The following is a 16189-nucleotide window of genomic DNA, read 5'->3' as shown; positions in this document are numbered from 1 at the left end:
TTATAGATCTAATGTTAGTTCACTGCCCGAAACCGGATACTTGTTTATAATGTTCAGAAACACGTAGTTTGAAGACATTATCAGCGCAAACATGCAGAATTTTTTTCTTATATTGGAATATTGTTTATTTAAATAATAAAATTGTCCTGAAAAATAAATAAAATTCTGAGGAGACTTTCTTTAGGACCTGCACGTCCTCCATGGCAGGAGAAATGAGTATAGGGGAGATTAAACCGTGTTTACATGCTTGGCACCTGCAGGCTCAAAAACGTTTGCCGACAGGCCTTTGAGCAAGAGATACAGGTAGGTGAAGACATTTGTTATACTATATGTCAGCCGCATCATTTAGAAATGTTAAAGACCTCCCTCGACAGGTTGGTTTACATGTACTCGCAGTGTAGAGCTCCTGCAGGTTGCACTTTGAAGTCTTCCAAATAAACTGCAATCGTTTAGTTATCAAATGAACAATGTACATACACATTATAGGAATAAATAAATGAGCTCAACAAAATAGACTTAAGCTACTATGTACAATTATATATATTTATAAACAAACAAAAATAAATAACATTTAAAGACAATAGTGCAATGGTTAATGAATCCAACCCTATAATGTGAACCACAAATCAACAACCAAGCTCCTAATGTTCGGGGCTTTAGGCTGTGTACATTAGGTGTTGGTACTTTACATGAGTATTTTTATTTTTATGCTGCTTTAAAATGTAGTAAAGTTATAGAGGAAAATATAAATATATGTTTTTCACCCCACTATATCTGTTAGTGCAGATTAAGATTTTACATGTTAAACGTTATAAAATATAATTCATTAGTACAGATTAAACTGCCCAACAGTTTATTAAGTAGGTAAAATTAGCCCCTTTAGCAGCTACAACATTAAGTAGTATGAAGAATTTAATAATATATAATAACACACAGGCCTTTCTGCTGAATACTTCTGATTTTGCATAATTTAAACTTTAAATGCATGACTTTTGCTGGTAATTAAATAATTTCCCAATGTTGTATGAATACTTCTACTTACACATTGTGTAAAGCTCTTCTTTCACCACTGGCCTCATGGCTTACACACTTCTAAAAAGACTGTAACAATGAGGAAGAAGAGAAAATAGCTCAAATAAGTCAATGCGGCCCTCAGTGCTTGTGGATAATTGTTGAATAGAATCAACATTTTTACACAATTTTACAACGAAGAAAAATCACTGGACAAACACTGGACCTATTTACAGCACTGAGCCTTTTTGGCCCAGTTAACAATGTCTGTTATGTAATGCATTATTACAATGAAGTAGGCTTTGTGCCACTGATCCTTGGACTGTGGGGTCAGTTTAGATGTTAAGGTTAGTAGTTGTGGATTAACTTTTCTTTAGAGCCGGTCATAATAAAAGTCGGCTTGCAGCAATCCAGCAGCATTTGACACAATTCTCTCTTCCAGTTCACCTCCAGGTTGAGACGCAGGGCCCGTGCAGGATGAAAAGTGTCAGGGTTGTAGTGGTGGGAGCGGGTGTGATCGGCTTCTCTACTGCCGTCTGCATCGCTGAGGCTCTTCCTCTCTGCTCCGTCACTCTGCTGGCTGACAAGTTCAGTCCAGAAACCACCAGTGATGGAGCTGCTGGGATCCTGTTTGCTGCCAAGTTTCCAGGTATGCAACAACCTCTAGGGTGAACATTATTTCTAATGCATATAAATTCATCTTCTATCCCCACCCTTTATATGTACATGCATGTGGAAAATTACTTATTTTACCGCATTTCTCTATCAGATATTCCCTTGGAAAGACAAAAATGCTGGTTCAAGGACAGCTTTGATCACCTGTTGGCCATTGCTCAATCCCAACACTCGCCGGAAGCTGGAGTAATGCTGAGCTCTGGGTAGGAATTGTTATATACACTTACTTAAACCCTTTGCGCCTCTAGGGACCATAGGCCATTGACAAATATCCTCCATTTCACTCGGAGCAGTTGGTATATAGGGCTATAAAAAGGGGTCGAATACTCAGCCAGGTCACTATTAAAACAGATCTGTTCGCACCCAGTGATCATCATTTTGATGTTTTTCCAGCTGGCAAATTTTCAAGGAGGTTCCAGCCGATAAGAAGCCCTTCTGGTCCGAGTCTGTGATTGGCTTTCGAAACATGACTGAGGCTGAATTGAAAAGGTTCCCGGATCACAAGTTTGGCCAGGCGTTCACCACCATAAAATGTGAATGTTCCAGCTACCTGCCGTGGCTCGAGAAGAGGTTTGTCCTCTATAATAAGCTCTCATTGACGTGTCAAAGGTGTTAGGTCATTATTATTTTTCTGCACATTTTTCCAACAAACTTAAAACATTTAATGGTAGTTACAGTTTAATTTATGCTTTGGTTCCAGGAAGATGTGAAAACAAGAGTTTGACCAGACTTAATGTTGTTATTCAGGTTCAGAAAAGCTGGAGGAAAAGTAGAACAGAGGAAGATCAACAATCTTCAGGAAGTGAGCCACAGCTACGATATCATTGTCAACTGCTCTGGTCTGGGCTCCAAAACGCTGGTGGGTGACAACATGGTGTACCCTGTTAGAGGCCAGGTCCTCAAGGTGGAGGCCCCCTGGCTGCAGCACTTCATCAGAGATGGAGACGGAAAGACCTACATCTACCCGGGCATACACAGCGTCACCGTAGGCGGCACGAGGCAGGAGGACGACTGGCGTCTACAAGTGGACGAAGAAGACACGCAGAGCATCCTGGTGCGCTGCAGCAGGCTGGAGCCGTCGCTCACCAAAGCCAAAGTTCTTAGCGAGTGGGTCGGTCTGAGGCCCAGCAGGAGGAACCCGAGGGTGGAGAGGGAGCTGGTGCAGCTGCAGGGTCGCAGGGTGCCTGTGGTCCACAACTATGGCCACGGAGGCTGGGGGGTCACCCTCGCCTGGGGTACCGCCCTGGACGCACTGGGGTTGGTCAGGCAGTGTCTTCGTGAAAAGCAGCTACAGGCTAAACTATAAAGTCAGGCCGTGTTCACACTTCAAGCCAAAGGTTTGTGTGTGACTCAGTCCTGATTTTTTAATGACAATGTGAACGGTACAAATCACATGGAATCTGATCTTTTCAAATCAGATACAGGTCTGATTTATGACCTCAGTGAGAACAGTCATATCAGGATTCATGAGACTTGTCATTCTATGTTTGTCATAATGGTACACTTCAGGACCGTGACCTGTACACACTGGAATCGGATATGGGCTGCATTAAAAAAATAATGTGAACAGCCAAACAAAACAAAACAAAATCAGAATTGAGCACTAAGGCTTGCAGTGTGAACATTAGTCTGCCACTGAACCCTGCTTTTACTGTCGATAACACTCACCTTTAAATCAAAGGACACACTGGCAGTTGGTTTAATCTCTGATCGAAAATCAAATTAAAACAATTAGTGGTTTATTTTACATTTTCTATATATGGAAATTATGTTAAAAACTACTGGTGAACAACTATTTGGACATACTGGGACTGGTCATGAGAGAATAAATCCTCCTTTTCCTCCTATTTGGTGCCAATAATACTTGCCTTTGAGTAGAAAGATCTGCTGTCAGAGAGATGAACTTCATGCAAACATACCAAGATTTATTGATGTGAGGCTAAAACAGTGATTAACAGCCTTGTTAGCTTTTATAATGTATATAAAAAAGAAACCTTTATTAATTAAATTAATGAACAGGAAAATACTGTACATAATTTACTGATATGAAACTGATGTGAAATAAACAATGTATGTTTACACAGACAAATTGCTTGCTGGGTTGGAATATCTTCTTTCAACTTCTAAAATGCTAAACTTATTCAACACTTTACATAAAATTGATAATTAATTGCTATCACTACTTGCAGTTAGATTATGCTGATAGAAACAATCTTTTTTCGAGTTGTCAAAGTAGGAAAAGCACAGGTGTTATTAATAACATTAACAACGGCTCTGTTCTGTTTAAGATTCAGATGGTTGCAGGGAAACGCTGCGGAGGTGTGAACTGGTTGTCTCAGCTCGACTGAAGCCGGCCGATGACGTTGCTTCCAACTCGGCTTGTCAAATCTCCGGTGGCTGGTTTTAGAACGTAAGGCATGTCACTCTTAAACCGAAGCAGCTAAATGTATTTACACATGTGCTTTTCTACTGTGACATATCAAAATGTCTTTAGTGAAAAAGGCCTGTTGTCAAAAAATACCGTAATGAATACATATACATACATATATACACATAAAAACAGTAAAATAAGCAATGCTGCTTGTGTAACTGTTGGTCAGACTGGATTCAGCTGAATGGTGAACATCTGAAACAGAGACTGGGGTATTTCCTTTCGACCATACTGTAAACAGACTTAGCAGGGTGTAAATAGGTACGTTAGCTAAATAGACATAACTGAACACTGTCTAAACTTCAGATGTCCTCAGATGTCCACTTCAAATCCATGCTTATGTTTTCAGAAATCCTTTAAATTTACATTTGTAAAGCGACAGTTCACTGTACTTTTGAGGATAATACCTGGTCAGAAATGACTGCAGTTACATTCGTTCTTCTATCAGGGAACCAAGATTTGCTGAGCTTTTGGATTTCTTTTTATTTCTTTGCATTTTCAGCCGTCGGGCTTCGGAATTGGCTGAAACTGAACGACTTGTTTTATCCGCTGATAACATGTGATCTGTGTAGTTGTACAAACAGGCAGTCTCTGTTGGTAAGGGCTCTTGGTGTGGGCGTGGTAAGGAAGGTGTAACTAAAGGATGATTGGAGATTTCTGCTGTAACTGTGGGTGGCGGCTGAAGGTGTGTACTTTGTGTTGTCGCTGTTTGTTTAGGGGCAAACACATTTACTGTGTCTGTGTTTAAAGTGCTGCACACAGCCTTGTATGATGCAGTTGGAGGCTGGGAGGGAGGAGACACGACCTCGCAATGTTTTTGAGGATTTACTGCATGCTGCGCTCTCACAGTCTTGACACTGGGGGTCAGATTCCAGTTTTTAGGATCAGTGAGTTGTCTCTTCTGGTCTTTGTGGAGGACAGTCAGGGAGCAGCTCCGCCTCAGCAGCCCTAGTGCTGGATCTCTTCTCAGCTCCATGCAGCTCTGGCTCCTAGCAATGGCTCCACTTGGAACGTGACCTTTCGCTGGGCTGGGGAGAGTTAAGCTGTTCTTGGGGCTTCTCAGTAACGGTAACACACAGGGCAGGTTTGCTTGTTTACTTTGGAGTGAAGTCTTACTGGAGCTGGTGGAGGTTAGGGTCTGTGGGAGGGCAGGGTACTCTGGGGACGGGAGGTAGCTTGACTCAAAACCAGAGGAGGACCTGCTCAAGCATGAAGATGTCTTTTTATCCCTTCCTGAAATAAACAAGTGAAGTGTGTGCAGATCATGCAGGTGTCGGTCAGCTGGGACATGTATTTGACTTAAACAGAACAACAGCAGAGCGCTCAATGTTGGAAAAGAGTGGCTGTTGTGAAAGGATGGCCGAGAAAAGGACAAGTTCAGAACAAAATCTAAATGTGCGCTAAAACATGAATGATGAATGAAAGAAGAGAAGCAAGCAGTCAAGTCTTGGTGAAGCATGGAGCAATTTATTCCTCACGCTCAACCATGACAGAAGCACACTTCAGAAAATGCTGAGACGTCAGACCTTCAACCTGCCACACTTCTGTCAGAAGTTAAAATGTGTTGAACCATTTTAAAGGTTGTCCTAAGTCTGCATTTTAGTGCATTTACAGTTATACAAAATGCCATATTTTAACAAGTATAATTATAGTATTTAGTAAATATTTTAATTAATCTGCATTATGCAGTTTTCAGGCACATGATAAAATATTGTGCAACGTTATATTTTACTGGACTAAAAAAATATACACACAAACAGCAAAATCTTGAGAGAAATACACTGTACAAGCTGATCTGACAAAGTTCCCTAACCCCATGACCTTTTGACATTCACAAGAACCCTCATTTACAGTAAACACAACTCTTTGCATTTTGACAATGTTTAGACTTTTTTTTTTTTTAAGACTTAAGCCGAACCAAATAACCAGAATAAGAATGATATAGCTATTAATAAAGCAAGCGTTCACAGTAAATATGTACTGCAATTACTGAGAATTTTTAAAAACTATTTAAATCTAATCACACGTCGATTCAACAGTCACCATTTCAGCAAACGCAAAAACCACCACACAACTCACAACTGCAGATCTATTTGTGAGTAGACCTACAAGCGGCTCCACATGTGAATAATGTCTTTAGAGGTCACTGCTCAGTTTAACATGATTTAAGTGAACTGTCTAGTCCCGTAACAGAGAACTTTGTGTTATACCATTTAGAAAATTATGCTTGTAAAGAAGGGCAAGTAATGTCAATTCTCAAAAGCACTGACTAGACAAAGACGGGACTGCAAAACAGTTTGATTGATGCAGAAACAGATGAAAGTATGACTTGAAGAAGAAGAAGAAGAAGATGCTTGGAAAAAAAAAAAAAACAGAGCACCAGAATAAATGTGACGATAGCAGAGTCTTTCCAGAAGAGCATGAAAACTGAATTTGGTGGCTTGGAATGCTCGAGCATCAAGAAGGACTGAAGACCAGACGAGTCTTTCTAGTGAAGGATGAGGCAGAAGAGGGCAGAAGAGGAGGACAGTGTTCACAGGCGACTCAGGCTGTCATTACCGTTCTCCAGGTTCTCATTACTCTCGTAGCAGCCGGAGTCCCGCGGGGAGTCTCCCGCGAGGCCACGCCTGTCCAGGAGCAGCTTCTCCTGTGAGCCTCCGGACCCACTGCCTCGCTCTGGGTCGCTGCTTCCTGCAAGGCACAACGCCACCAACAGGGGGCAGACAGTCACATCTTATGTTCTCAATAAAGACTGCAGGGGGGGCTATGGATGTTCTGTGTGTATGGGTTGCTTTTAAAGACAGCAGGGGTTGACATATTAACAGATCTTTAAAATTATGGACTGGAAATTACTAAGACAGTATAGTAGATATTCAATATTTAAACCTTGTGTAAATATTATGAAATTTGGCAAATGTGTCTCTGCAGGTATTTACGTGTGTTTTCCACACACAGTTGAGATATAGCACTCTGTAGATCACCTGACCCACCGTCATACTCTAGCAGTAGCTCCACAGCGGTGAGCAGCACGGCTCTGTGCTGGGCGTCTGTGATGTTCAGCTCGTCGAGGTCCTCTTCCTCTAGCAACTTGAATGTGTCCAGATCCTCATAGCCGTTAAAAAGGAAGGTGGGAAGATGCTCCTGTGGAGAAGTTACAATAGACATCACATCAATAAAAATCTATAGAAGGAATTAATTGGAACACGCACAATTTGAATAAGTTCAGAACTGCTCAAAAGTACCTTGAATTAAATTATGAAATAATTAGAGGTTTCCAAAAAATGTTCAAATTACAAATGTGCTAATATCTTTATTTTTAAAGTAATAATCCAACATTTTGGGACAAACACTTTTGTGAGAGGCTTTTGTGCTGAGACTTAGATGAGAAGCTCAATACTGCTCACACACCTGCACAGTAATATATATATATATCTAATATATAATCTATATAATAACATAATCTAATAAATCCATAATCCCCCATAAAACCACAATTTATTTTTGGTTTTTGTACACATTAAACAAATGATCTAAAATTAACGTGTTCATTACTGAGCTTTAGAGGTGATTGTCAGTGGATTTTTTTTAACCTTTGGACAAAGACGGTGTCTCCCCCCCCCTTTTCAGTCTTTATGCTAAACTAAGGTCGCTAAGCATCTCCAGATTATAGATTTGTATTTAAAATACAGACATGAGAGTGGTATTGATCTTCTCATTTAACTCTTGGCAAGAAATTGAAGAAGCGTATTTTCAACAAAAAAAAAACCTATTTCATTAAATATAGCAAAACAAATTTTTAACACTTCACTCACTGGTATTCTTTTTATCTAAAAATCTGACAAATTAAACGTCTTATGAACAATGAAAATCCCAGTACTGGTTTTGGTTAATAAAGTCAAAGTTATGCCTTTGTTTGAGCCATAGATTTTTGTAGTATGTTTAGTACTTTGAGGTTGATGCGATCAAGGAGCTCCTCTACAGAGGTGGGTTTGGGTTGCCGGGCCTTCCTCCTCCTGCGTGTCTTTTTGGGTTTCACCTCCTCTTCATTCAGGACATCCACATAAATGAACTTGAAGGTGCCGACTTTACCGTTGAGCATCCCCATCCACGTACCCATCGGGGGCTTACTAATGATATCGATGACGTCTCCACTCTGCAAGGAGAGACAAAACGAGCTTGAGTTTGTTAGAGGATATCAGCTCATCACTACGTATTGTGTGATTCACTGGGTCGATAACGTGGTCATACCTTCAGTTTGAGGGAGTCAGTGTCGTACGGACTGGGGGTGAAGTCAGTATGAACTAGAGCGCGTCCACAGAAGGGTCCGCGGTAAGGCAGCTCATCCTCCTCCCCGTCCTCAGACTTCACGCTCTCTCTGTTGCTGTTGGACGAGTCAGTGGTGCCCACCGTCTGACCACCTACACAAACCACAAAAAGACAAATTAGACACTCCAAGACCACAAGACTGCACGGGTCTGTTAGGATTTGAAAAATATTTTGAATGTGTCTTTTAATCTGACTGGAGAGCCAGATGTGACACGGTGTTCCACACAGACAAATATAGTGAGAACAAAAAGTTTAGACTATCTCAAAGGCGTCCTTGAAACACCTTTCTGATAAACACCACTCATCTGGTGTTCCAAGGCCAAGTTAAAACAAACACTGAGAATTATTTGCAAGTACACCCAGATCTGGCACATGCACACACTAAACACAAAGACATACTCATGGAACTTTGTCCGCTGAGGGAACTCCGCAGGCTTTCCACAGACCCTCCTGGCTTCAGTTTGGGTTTCTCCAAAGAGTCGGAGTCTGTCTGGGGCGAGTGAGGACAGCTGGATATGCGGTCTGGGCTTGACTGTGAGGCAGAGGGGAAAATAATTATTACCTATGCCTCAAAATCTTGTTTAACATTATCTATGCAAACTACAGCAGTAACACTGATTCTGTACTGTAATATACTGACTGTGCATACCTGTTCAGAGAGAGAACAGTGGTATCTCTTGGATATGTGTTTTCTCATAGTTTCTCTCACAGACTTGACTTTTTTGCCCAGGGAAATACGAGATGTTGGTGGAGACTTAATGGGATCTCTCACACCATCTCCATCTTTATTCTGATTTACACACACACACACACACACACACACACACACACACACACACACACACACACACACACACACACACACAAAAAAAAACACACCACACAAAAAGCAGAAAAAAGGCAAATAAGCAAACAAGTTTAACTATTGATTTAGTCTGGAAATTCAGGAAGAATGACAGTTACATACAGTGTTAGCATTGTCAGAAATGGCTGCGTGCACTGAGCGGTTGGTAAGGTCAAATCCTCCAAAGCTACAAGCTCTCTGAGGAAAAAAACATAAACAAACAAAAAACAGGACATTGATGAGATGTAGGTGAAGTTGGGGGTTTCCTTTTTTGACTGTTTTTTTTTTTATTGTTTTTGCAGCGGGTCAGCTCACCACAGATCCCCTACTGGGAAAACAGAAAACTTTCCTCAAAGCCACAGAGCGATTTGCAGAAGAAAATGATTGACTGTGATACAAAATGTACTGGATGATTATTTACTGAGGTGGTCAATTATTACTGAATCTAAAATTGGTTTGGACTGTATTTACATTTAAGAGGCATCAATGCTGGTACTTGAACCGTGCACACAGGGCAGCTTGCATAATGCGGATGGGTGTCAGTTTGGTTTGGAATTGATGTAACCAGTGTGAGACATTTGCAGGAACAAAATATAGAGCCTGAGCCGGAAGGACCACTTCAAAATAATAGGAGAATAAGAGAGCATTTTATGTACGATCAGCGTGTGGAGCTGTGTGCGGGGCCTTCAGTGAGCTGGTTATGGCGTTACAGTTAATATCAATCTCAAGCTATATTCTGTTTCAAAGTAGAATACTAATCAAAATGAGTTAGTTAGTGTTCAACCATGGAATTGACACTTTACGGCCCAAATGTGAAAAGTATAAATTCAATACAGTAGCCAAATCTTTCAACAAGGGCTCCTCTGTACTCACCCCATGGTGGCTGAGCGGGTTGAGGATCCGATGACGGAGCTCTCCGTCGGTCACTGAGCGAGCGATTTTGCGTTCCTCATCATTGCAACCCTCCATTTCGGAAAAGGAGGAGCTGCTGCCTTCACCTGCCTCCCTCACCTCCCCTTGCTACAGTCGTCTCCTGATGAACGGGGCTCCCACTGGACTTGCCGAAGGCCTGGAAGATCTTCTGGCTGCTGCAGGTGTCCAGGCTGCTGGAGGAGGGGGAGGTGGTCAGGCTGTCAGAGTCCCTGTCGTTGGTGAGCTGTTCCCTCAGAGCTGAAGACAGGGAGTCCACGGGGCAAACAGCAGGCTTCTTCTGCACACCTGAGTACAGGGAGGCGCTCGCATCTCCATAGGAAAGACCATCTATGTCTAGGCTCTCTGGAGGGTAAAAAGAGGAGAATGGAGGGAGGTAAAAATACAAGTTAAATGTAATAAAATCAACAAGTTTTAGATTGGACTTATTATTATTAAATATTAAATATCAGGTATCAGCTAGCCATACGATCCACTGCGGATCAGTTCTGTAATAAGTACAATTTCTATGCATTAACTTAATAATTCTTCTTGTAAAAAGTGCAAACTACCTTGATGGAAAGCTGCCAACTCAAACACTATTTAAAACATTTAAATGTTTTTTATGTTGCAGTGTGCTACAGTCAACACGCTGTTTCAGAGGCTGCACACAATCTACAGGCCCACCACGGATTACTTTCGTGTTTTGGGCGTCAAATTGTAATGTAAACATGCTGGAACAAAACACATGTTGGAAAAAAGTTAGAAAAGGGTATTCTTCAAAACATATATTCACAGACTAGACAACTAGTGAAAACACATGATAAATACTGTTATTGCAGTAAATATGCTTCGTCAAACAGTAATTAGATCCAGCACAATTACTGATATTTTGTCTAGACTTTGCGTCACATTCAGCATTGTCATGTCCCAGGTGCACCATTTCCTCTTTATTCTCAGTATGTTCTTACTTTAAACACCTGCTGGTTTTTACAACTTGGCTGAATGTAGAACAACATACCAACGAGATATTACCGGCATAAAAACTGCAACTTCTCTTTAATCAGGCAGCATGGCATAGTAGGACAGTAAAGAGGTAGACAATTCAGGAGTTTCTACAAAGACTTGATGAAACTATAAAGTCTACTACAAGGGGTTTAAGTCTGATAGTGGTTTTAGTACCCTCTGCTCCAGGCCTCTTGGACTCGTCAATCTTGATCAGCTTCTTCTTCACCTTCCGTGTTGAGTTGACCAGTTTATGGAGTCTCCTGAACGTCACAGATTCCTCTTGTTCATTGTCTGACAGGTCACCCGGCTGCTGGGAGAGACCAGTGGGATTTTTATTTATAGAAAACATTTATTCTTACCACAGAGCTTTGCAGTTATTGTAAAATAACACTTTGTGTCTACGACAGCACACTGTTACCAGTTGTAAGGCTTAATATTTTGGTATGAAAGGATATATTACTTGACACTGACACTTTTGATGTCTTTAGATGTAATACGTGAGCTTACAAATTTCAAGGTAAATTCTAATAATTGTTCTTCACTTCTAGTATTTTGTATGAAATGAAAAAGGTATGTAAACCACGTACATGTTGCAGATGCTGCTGCAAGAACCTGCTGTAGAAACCAACTAGAAACTACGCAGCTTTTTATAATATGTGGTAGGAAACCACAGTGGTGATACTGAGCCCCATACAAACAGCTGTCCCTTATGCTCTGCATCACAACAGACTACAAAAGGCTTTCTATACGTGGGAAAACGAAAACAGAGCTGCTTGGAAATCACCATCATATTAAATATTGGTGAGTGAAAATGTCAGTAGTTTATCTGAAGGCATGTATTGAGGTTTCATCTGCTGACCAAAACACAAGCGGTATGTACATTTCCCCGAATTCACATAAGAAGTAAAAATGAAAGCAGATTCGCAGTTAACATCACAGAAATTCAATGTAAGCAGGGACAGTCTCTAATTAAAAAAACAAGAAGGGAGGCAACATACAGTATGTGCGATCATCACACACATGACACAAGGAAAAAGTGAAAGAAGAACACACACAGCAAAGAGAAATAGTCAGGCCATCCAGACGAATCTGAAAAATGTGCCCTGAACCTGAGCCCCCTAATCACCCCACCCATGCATAAAAGAGCTGTTGCCTGCATAACAGGGCCCTGTGCTGAATCCACCCGCTCACTACAGCACAATAGGGGGTTAGCGCTTTGACAGCGATGAATAGAAGTCCGCCCAGTGCCCTGCAGTTGGGAGAAGGCCCTGAGCCTGGGCTTTAGAGGGGCCCCGGTTCATCGGTGGGACAGGGACAGAGGGAAAGAGAGAGGCACTGTCAACAGCTCAGCAGCCTTGGCACTGGTAGATCTGAGGCCCTCATGCACAACACGCTGCCTGAAGTTGTGATTCAGCATTAAAAAGCCACTAAGATGCCCTCAGACTGGGTGCTTAAGGACTTACGTTGCAGCTGAACAACTCATTTGTGGTGGGACTGGAGGGGTCGGTCCACTCAGTGGGGTCGGACCTGCACGTCTGTCTGTTTTGTGTCTCAAACTCCTTCAGCTGCAACAAAAGATGACCCTGTTAGTGCATGATGCAGAGTACATTAATCTACCAGCCCATGTGTTATTTATCCTTGAACTGCACACATAAAGGGAATCATTAAAACAGCATTCCTTTCTTCAGGGAGATAAAACCGTGCTTTGACCATGAGCCGTGTGCTTTTTTTAATGCATTCAGGTTTGCCCGCAGATTCGGCTACAATTTAATAATAACTTTTTGCAACAACAACTTAGTGTTCAGGTCTGAAAGTCTTGGTTCAACTGGATACTTGACCCATTTAGTCAATGGCAACAATCCCTTTTCTTAAAGTTAAATCAAAGGATAAAAACACAGCAGCTGTGACTTTCACATGACAGCAAAGTGGAGAATCTTGGGACACTTGACATCATACCCGTGCAAGGGCTTCCTCTATAGAGATCATATTCTCCTTCACCATCATCATCAGCTGGATACGCTCTTCGTCACTCATGGTGATTTCACTGGCCACAAAACCGACGTCATCACCTGTCAGGATAAAAAGAAGAAATGTCAGCTGACAAGACTAAACACATGACTATTTTAATTTCATTAAGACAAATCCTGTCAAATACCAAAAGATGTGATTATAAATGTCTTAGATACATATAATTCCCTTTTTTTTTATTGTCTAAACATACCTTTTGAAATCTGACGCATCACTCCTTTCTGTGACTTTCGAAAACTTTGCCAAATAGACTTGCTCCTTCTCTTTCCGTCCCATTTTCCTTTACAGTACAACAATTCAGTTTAATTTGTGCAGAGGGAAAAAGCATGTCTAAAACAGCATCACCACAAATCTAAACAAAAATATCCATAATATAGATAAACAATAAATAACTCCAGCACCTGCACTAAATCAATAAAGTATTAAGTATGTATGTAGTTCTAATTTATGAAAACATAGAGGCAATTTTTAGTATTTAAAAAGATCCGCTCCACATTGTTATTACTGCAGTCAAAGAACACCTCCAACCACTAATAAACGCAAAACAAAAAAATGAAGTGGCTGTTCTGTAGGCTAGGTTTAGTGTAAAAAAGGTTTGACACCAATCTGATTGTACATTAACTGAATGATGCATGTATTTAAGATTAATAACATTTTAACTTACCTCCTGATCCATCATCAGAGCTAGATTTATGCACAGGAAACCTAAAAATCAGAACACAATAATGACTTCATTTCAAGAGTTCAAATGAGGAATCAAAGCCCTGAACAGAACAGTACCTGTTGTCCAAAGTTATTTTCTTCATTTTCCCAGTTATCCCACCATCCCTCTTAACATATCTTTCTTTCCTCTCGACTTGCGTCAGATTAAAAAAAAAAAAAAAATCACAAACGTGCACTGTTCCTCATGACACTAGCATCATAGTGAAGAGAAATCAAAGTAGACAAAACAGATGAAAAAGACTGGCTGCTCTTGGCTGATGAACAGAGGTCAGTGCTCTACGGCCATCGCAGGAACAATAGAGTCTTTTTCATGTCCAGTCAGGGTTTTGCAGCAGCAGCAGCGCTAACGTGGCCTCCGCATTCCCTGCACACTTTCACCCTCCCTCTTTCTCTCTCTCTCTCTGTCTGTCTGTCACTCTTCATCTCTCTGGGCTGCTTGTTGTTTATAACTCTCTCTCTCTCTCTCTCTCTCTCTCTCTCAGTTGACACTTGCTGCTGGTGCTGGGTCAGTGCACGAGTTTGCAAACAGATCAGACATGTACTTTTGTTTTGCAAATGAGATATCAGTGGTAATCTTGTCCACTGATGAAGTTTCTCCCTGACCAAAACTACAAAATTGTAATTTATATGAATTTTGTATGTTTGGTTAAAGAATTGTTTCATATCTTAATGTTTCTTTTAAAGGCAAGTCATTTATTTCATTTTCTTGACACAGAAAAGACATGCTTTGCCTAGAAAATGTAATTACTCTCGTAAAGACATAGTCAGAATATATTTTGTGCACAATAAAATCTTGAACATTGTCAAAAAATCTACAGGAGTGTAAAATTTGCATGTGTTGGTTGTCTAAAAAAACCCACACAGGTTTCATTTTCAGTGCAGACCATGAAACATATGAAACACTTATATACCAAGCCACACAGTTCATGAAGCCAGCATTAAACCATGATACTCTATTCAAGGTTATAGAGTGAGACATCAGCACAGTTTTCCCTCTTTCAAATTCTACAGTAAAAGGAATGAGGGAGACAGAAAATATTTGAAAAATGAAATGAAAGTGAATAACTTCAAATGTATTTCTGTAGCAGTTATTAACAGTAACAATGTTGAAGGTCAGTTCCCAGTGCACCATGATAAGAACTGTGCCACTGTGGATAGCAAGTTAAATCTTGATTTAAAGGGGGGGTCATCATAAGAAAAATACCCAGAACAGGAAGTAAAAACTAATCAAAACTGATATCAATTACAGATAAGGGTTCAAAAACTTTAGTGTAAAAATAATGGCGTTAGTCATCATAACTTGTTATTTATACTGGTAACCATCAGCTTCCAACACCATTATTATGTGCTTCTCCCACTAGAGGGCAGTGTACATTTCCTGTGAATCTTGACCACTGTGTTCCTGTCCAGTTTCTAAATAACACAGACCTGTTTGTTATTAAAATAAAATCCTTAAAAATATGGGTATTGCTCCATATTGGATATTTCTCCCCTGACTACTTAACAAGCTCAATCAAACCAATATGCTTTATCATTAGTCATCACCCAATTCCTTCAACATATTTAGCTTCCCAATGACAAAATATGACTAATCTTTGAAATCCCTCAAAAGAAACAATGGAGGGAAGGAAGGAAGTTAGAAGGTGACATGGCAAGGCTTCATAAATGTGACTGGAGGGCAGCAGGAAGTAGAGGAAAGGCACTAGAGGCACACAGAGATAAAACAGGACGAGGAATCACAGTTCAGCTTCCAAAAGTGATGTGACATATATTAAATGATAACAGTGTAATCTTTTAAGCCAACTACACTACATATCATCTGGACAAACAGTCCCAGCACTATCTATTATGATCTATTAGGGTATTTCTTGGTGCTTACAATTGTCCTTTAATCACGTGTCCCTATTCTCGCTGATGCTTCACCCCAGCACCTCCCCCCGCTAAAGCATGCTGGGCCTTTCTAATGAAGACAGATCAAAATCCTAAAGTTGAGGATTTACAACTTTCTTTTAAAAATTAGTCATTATTGTGATATTTTTTTTTTTACCTTCTCTCAGTCTCTGGAGTGGAGGTGGTACTGCTGAGTCCAAGGGATTCCTTAAGGAGATGAAAAAGGGAGTTTTGACATCAACCATTTTCAAAAGGTAAAAGGTAAATAAAATATGTAATTTTCCTTCAAAGAAAGCACAAAAAATATCTTATAGTATCTTCTACAGACTAAATCAACTGTAAAT

The 16189-nt window shown here is 40.5% G+C and overlaps 2 protein-coding genes across 2 annotated transcripts in view; one reads left to right on the top strand and one right to left on the bottom strand.

The window, feature by feature from the left end:
* The first annotated feature begins 43 nt into the window (after positions 1 to 43).
* On the top strand, positions 44 to 3775 carry ddo (D-aspartate oxidase). Its single transcript, XM_051396433.1, has 5 exons — positions 44 to 303; positions 1454 to 1660; positions 1781 to 1889; positions 2080 to 2256; positions 2434 to 3775. Exons 2-5 carry the CDS (start codon positions 1489 to 1491, stop codon positions 2990 to 2992), a joined length of 1017 nt encoding a protein of 338 aa, XP_051252393.1. The 5' UTR covers positions 44 to 303; positions 1454 to 1488; the 3' UTR covers positions 2993 to 3775.
* The window catches only part of sash1b (SAM and SH3 domain containing 1b), a 48101-nt gene continuing 35566 nt past the window's right edge, over positions 3655 to 16189 (bottom strand). Inside the window, 16 exon segments of the mRNA XM_051396418.1 lie at positions 3655 to 5350; positions 6677 to 6808; positions 7108 to 7258; positions 8064 to 8270; positions 8366 to 8535; positions 8843 to 8975; positions 9093 to 9233; positions 9411 to 9485; positions 10161 to 10301; positions 10303 to 10562; positions 11379 to 11511; positions 12668 to 12769; positions 13161 to 13273; positions 13426 to 13512; positions 13897 to 13937; positions 16003 to 16052. Coding sequence (XP_051252378.1) covers positions 4545 to 5350; positions 6677 to 6808; positions 7108 to 7258; positions 8064 to 8270; positions 8366 to 8535; positions 8843 to 8975; positions 9093 to 9233; positions 9411 to 9485; positions 10161 to 10301; positions 10303 to 10562; positions 11379 to 11511; positions 12668 to 12769; positions 13161 to 13273; positions 13426 to 13512; positions 13897 to 13937; positions 16003 to 16052 — 2742 coding nt within the window. The 3' untranslated portion in view covers positions 3655 to 4544.

The sequence above is a fragment of the Dicentrarchus labrax genome, unplaced genomic scaffold, assembly GCF_905237075.1.
Source record: "Dicentrarchus labrax unplaced genomic scaffold, dlabrax2021, whole genome shotgun sequence".
Lineage (NCBI taxonomy): Eukaryota > Metazoa > Chordata > Actinopteri > Moronidae > Dicentrarchus > Dicentrarchus labrax.
The sequence above is the reverse complement of the archived record's forward strand: the minus strand, read 5'-3'. Positions and strand labels throughout refer to the sequence as shown.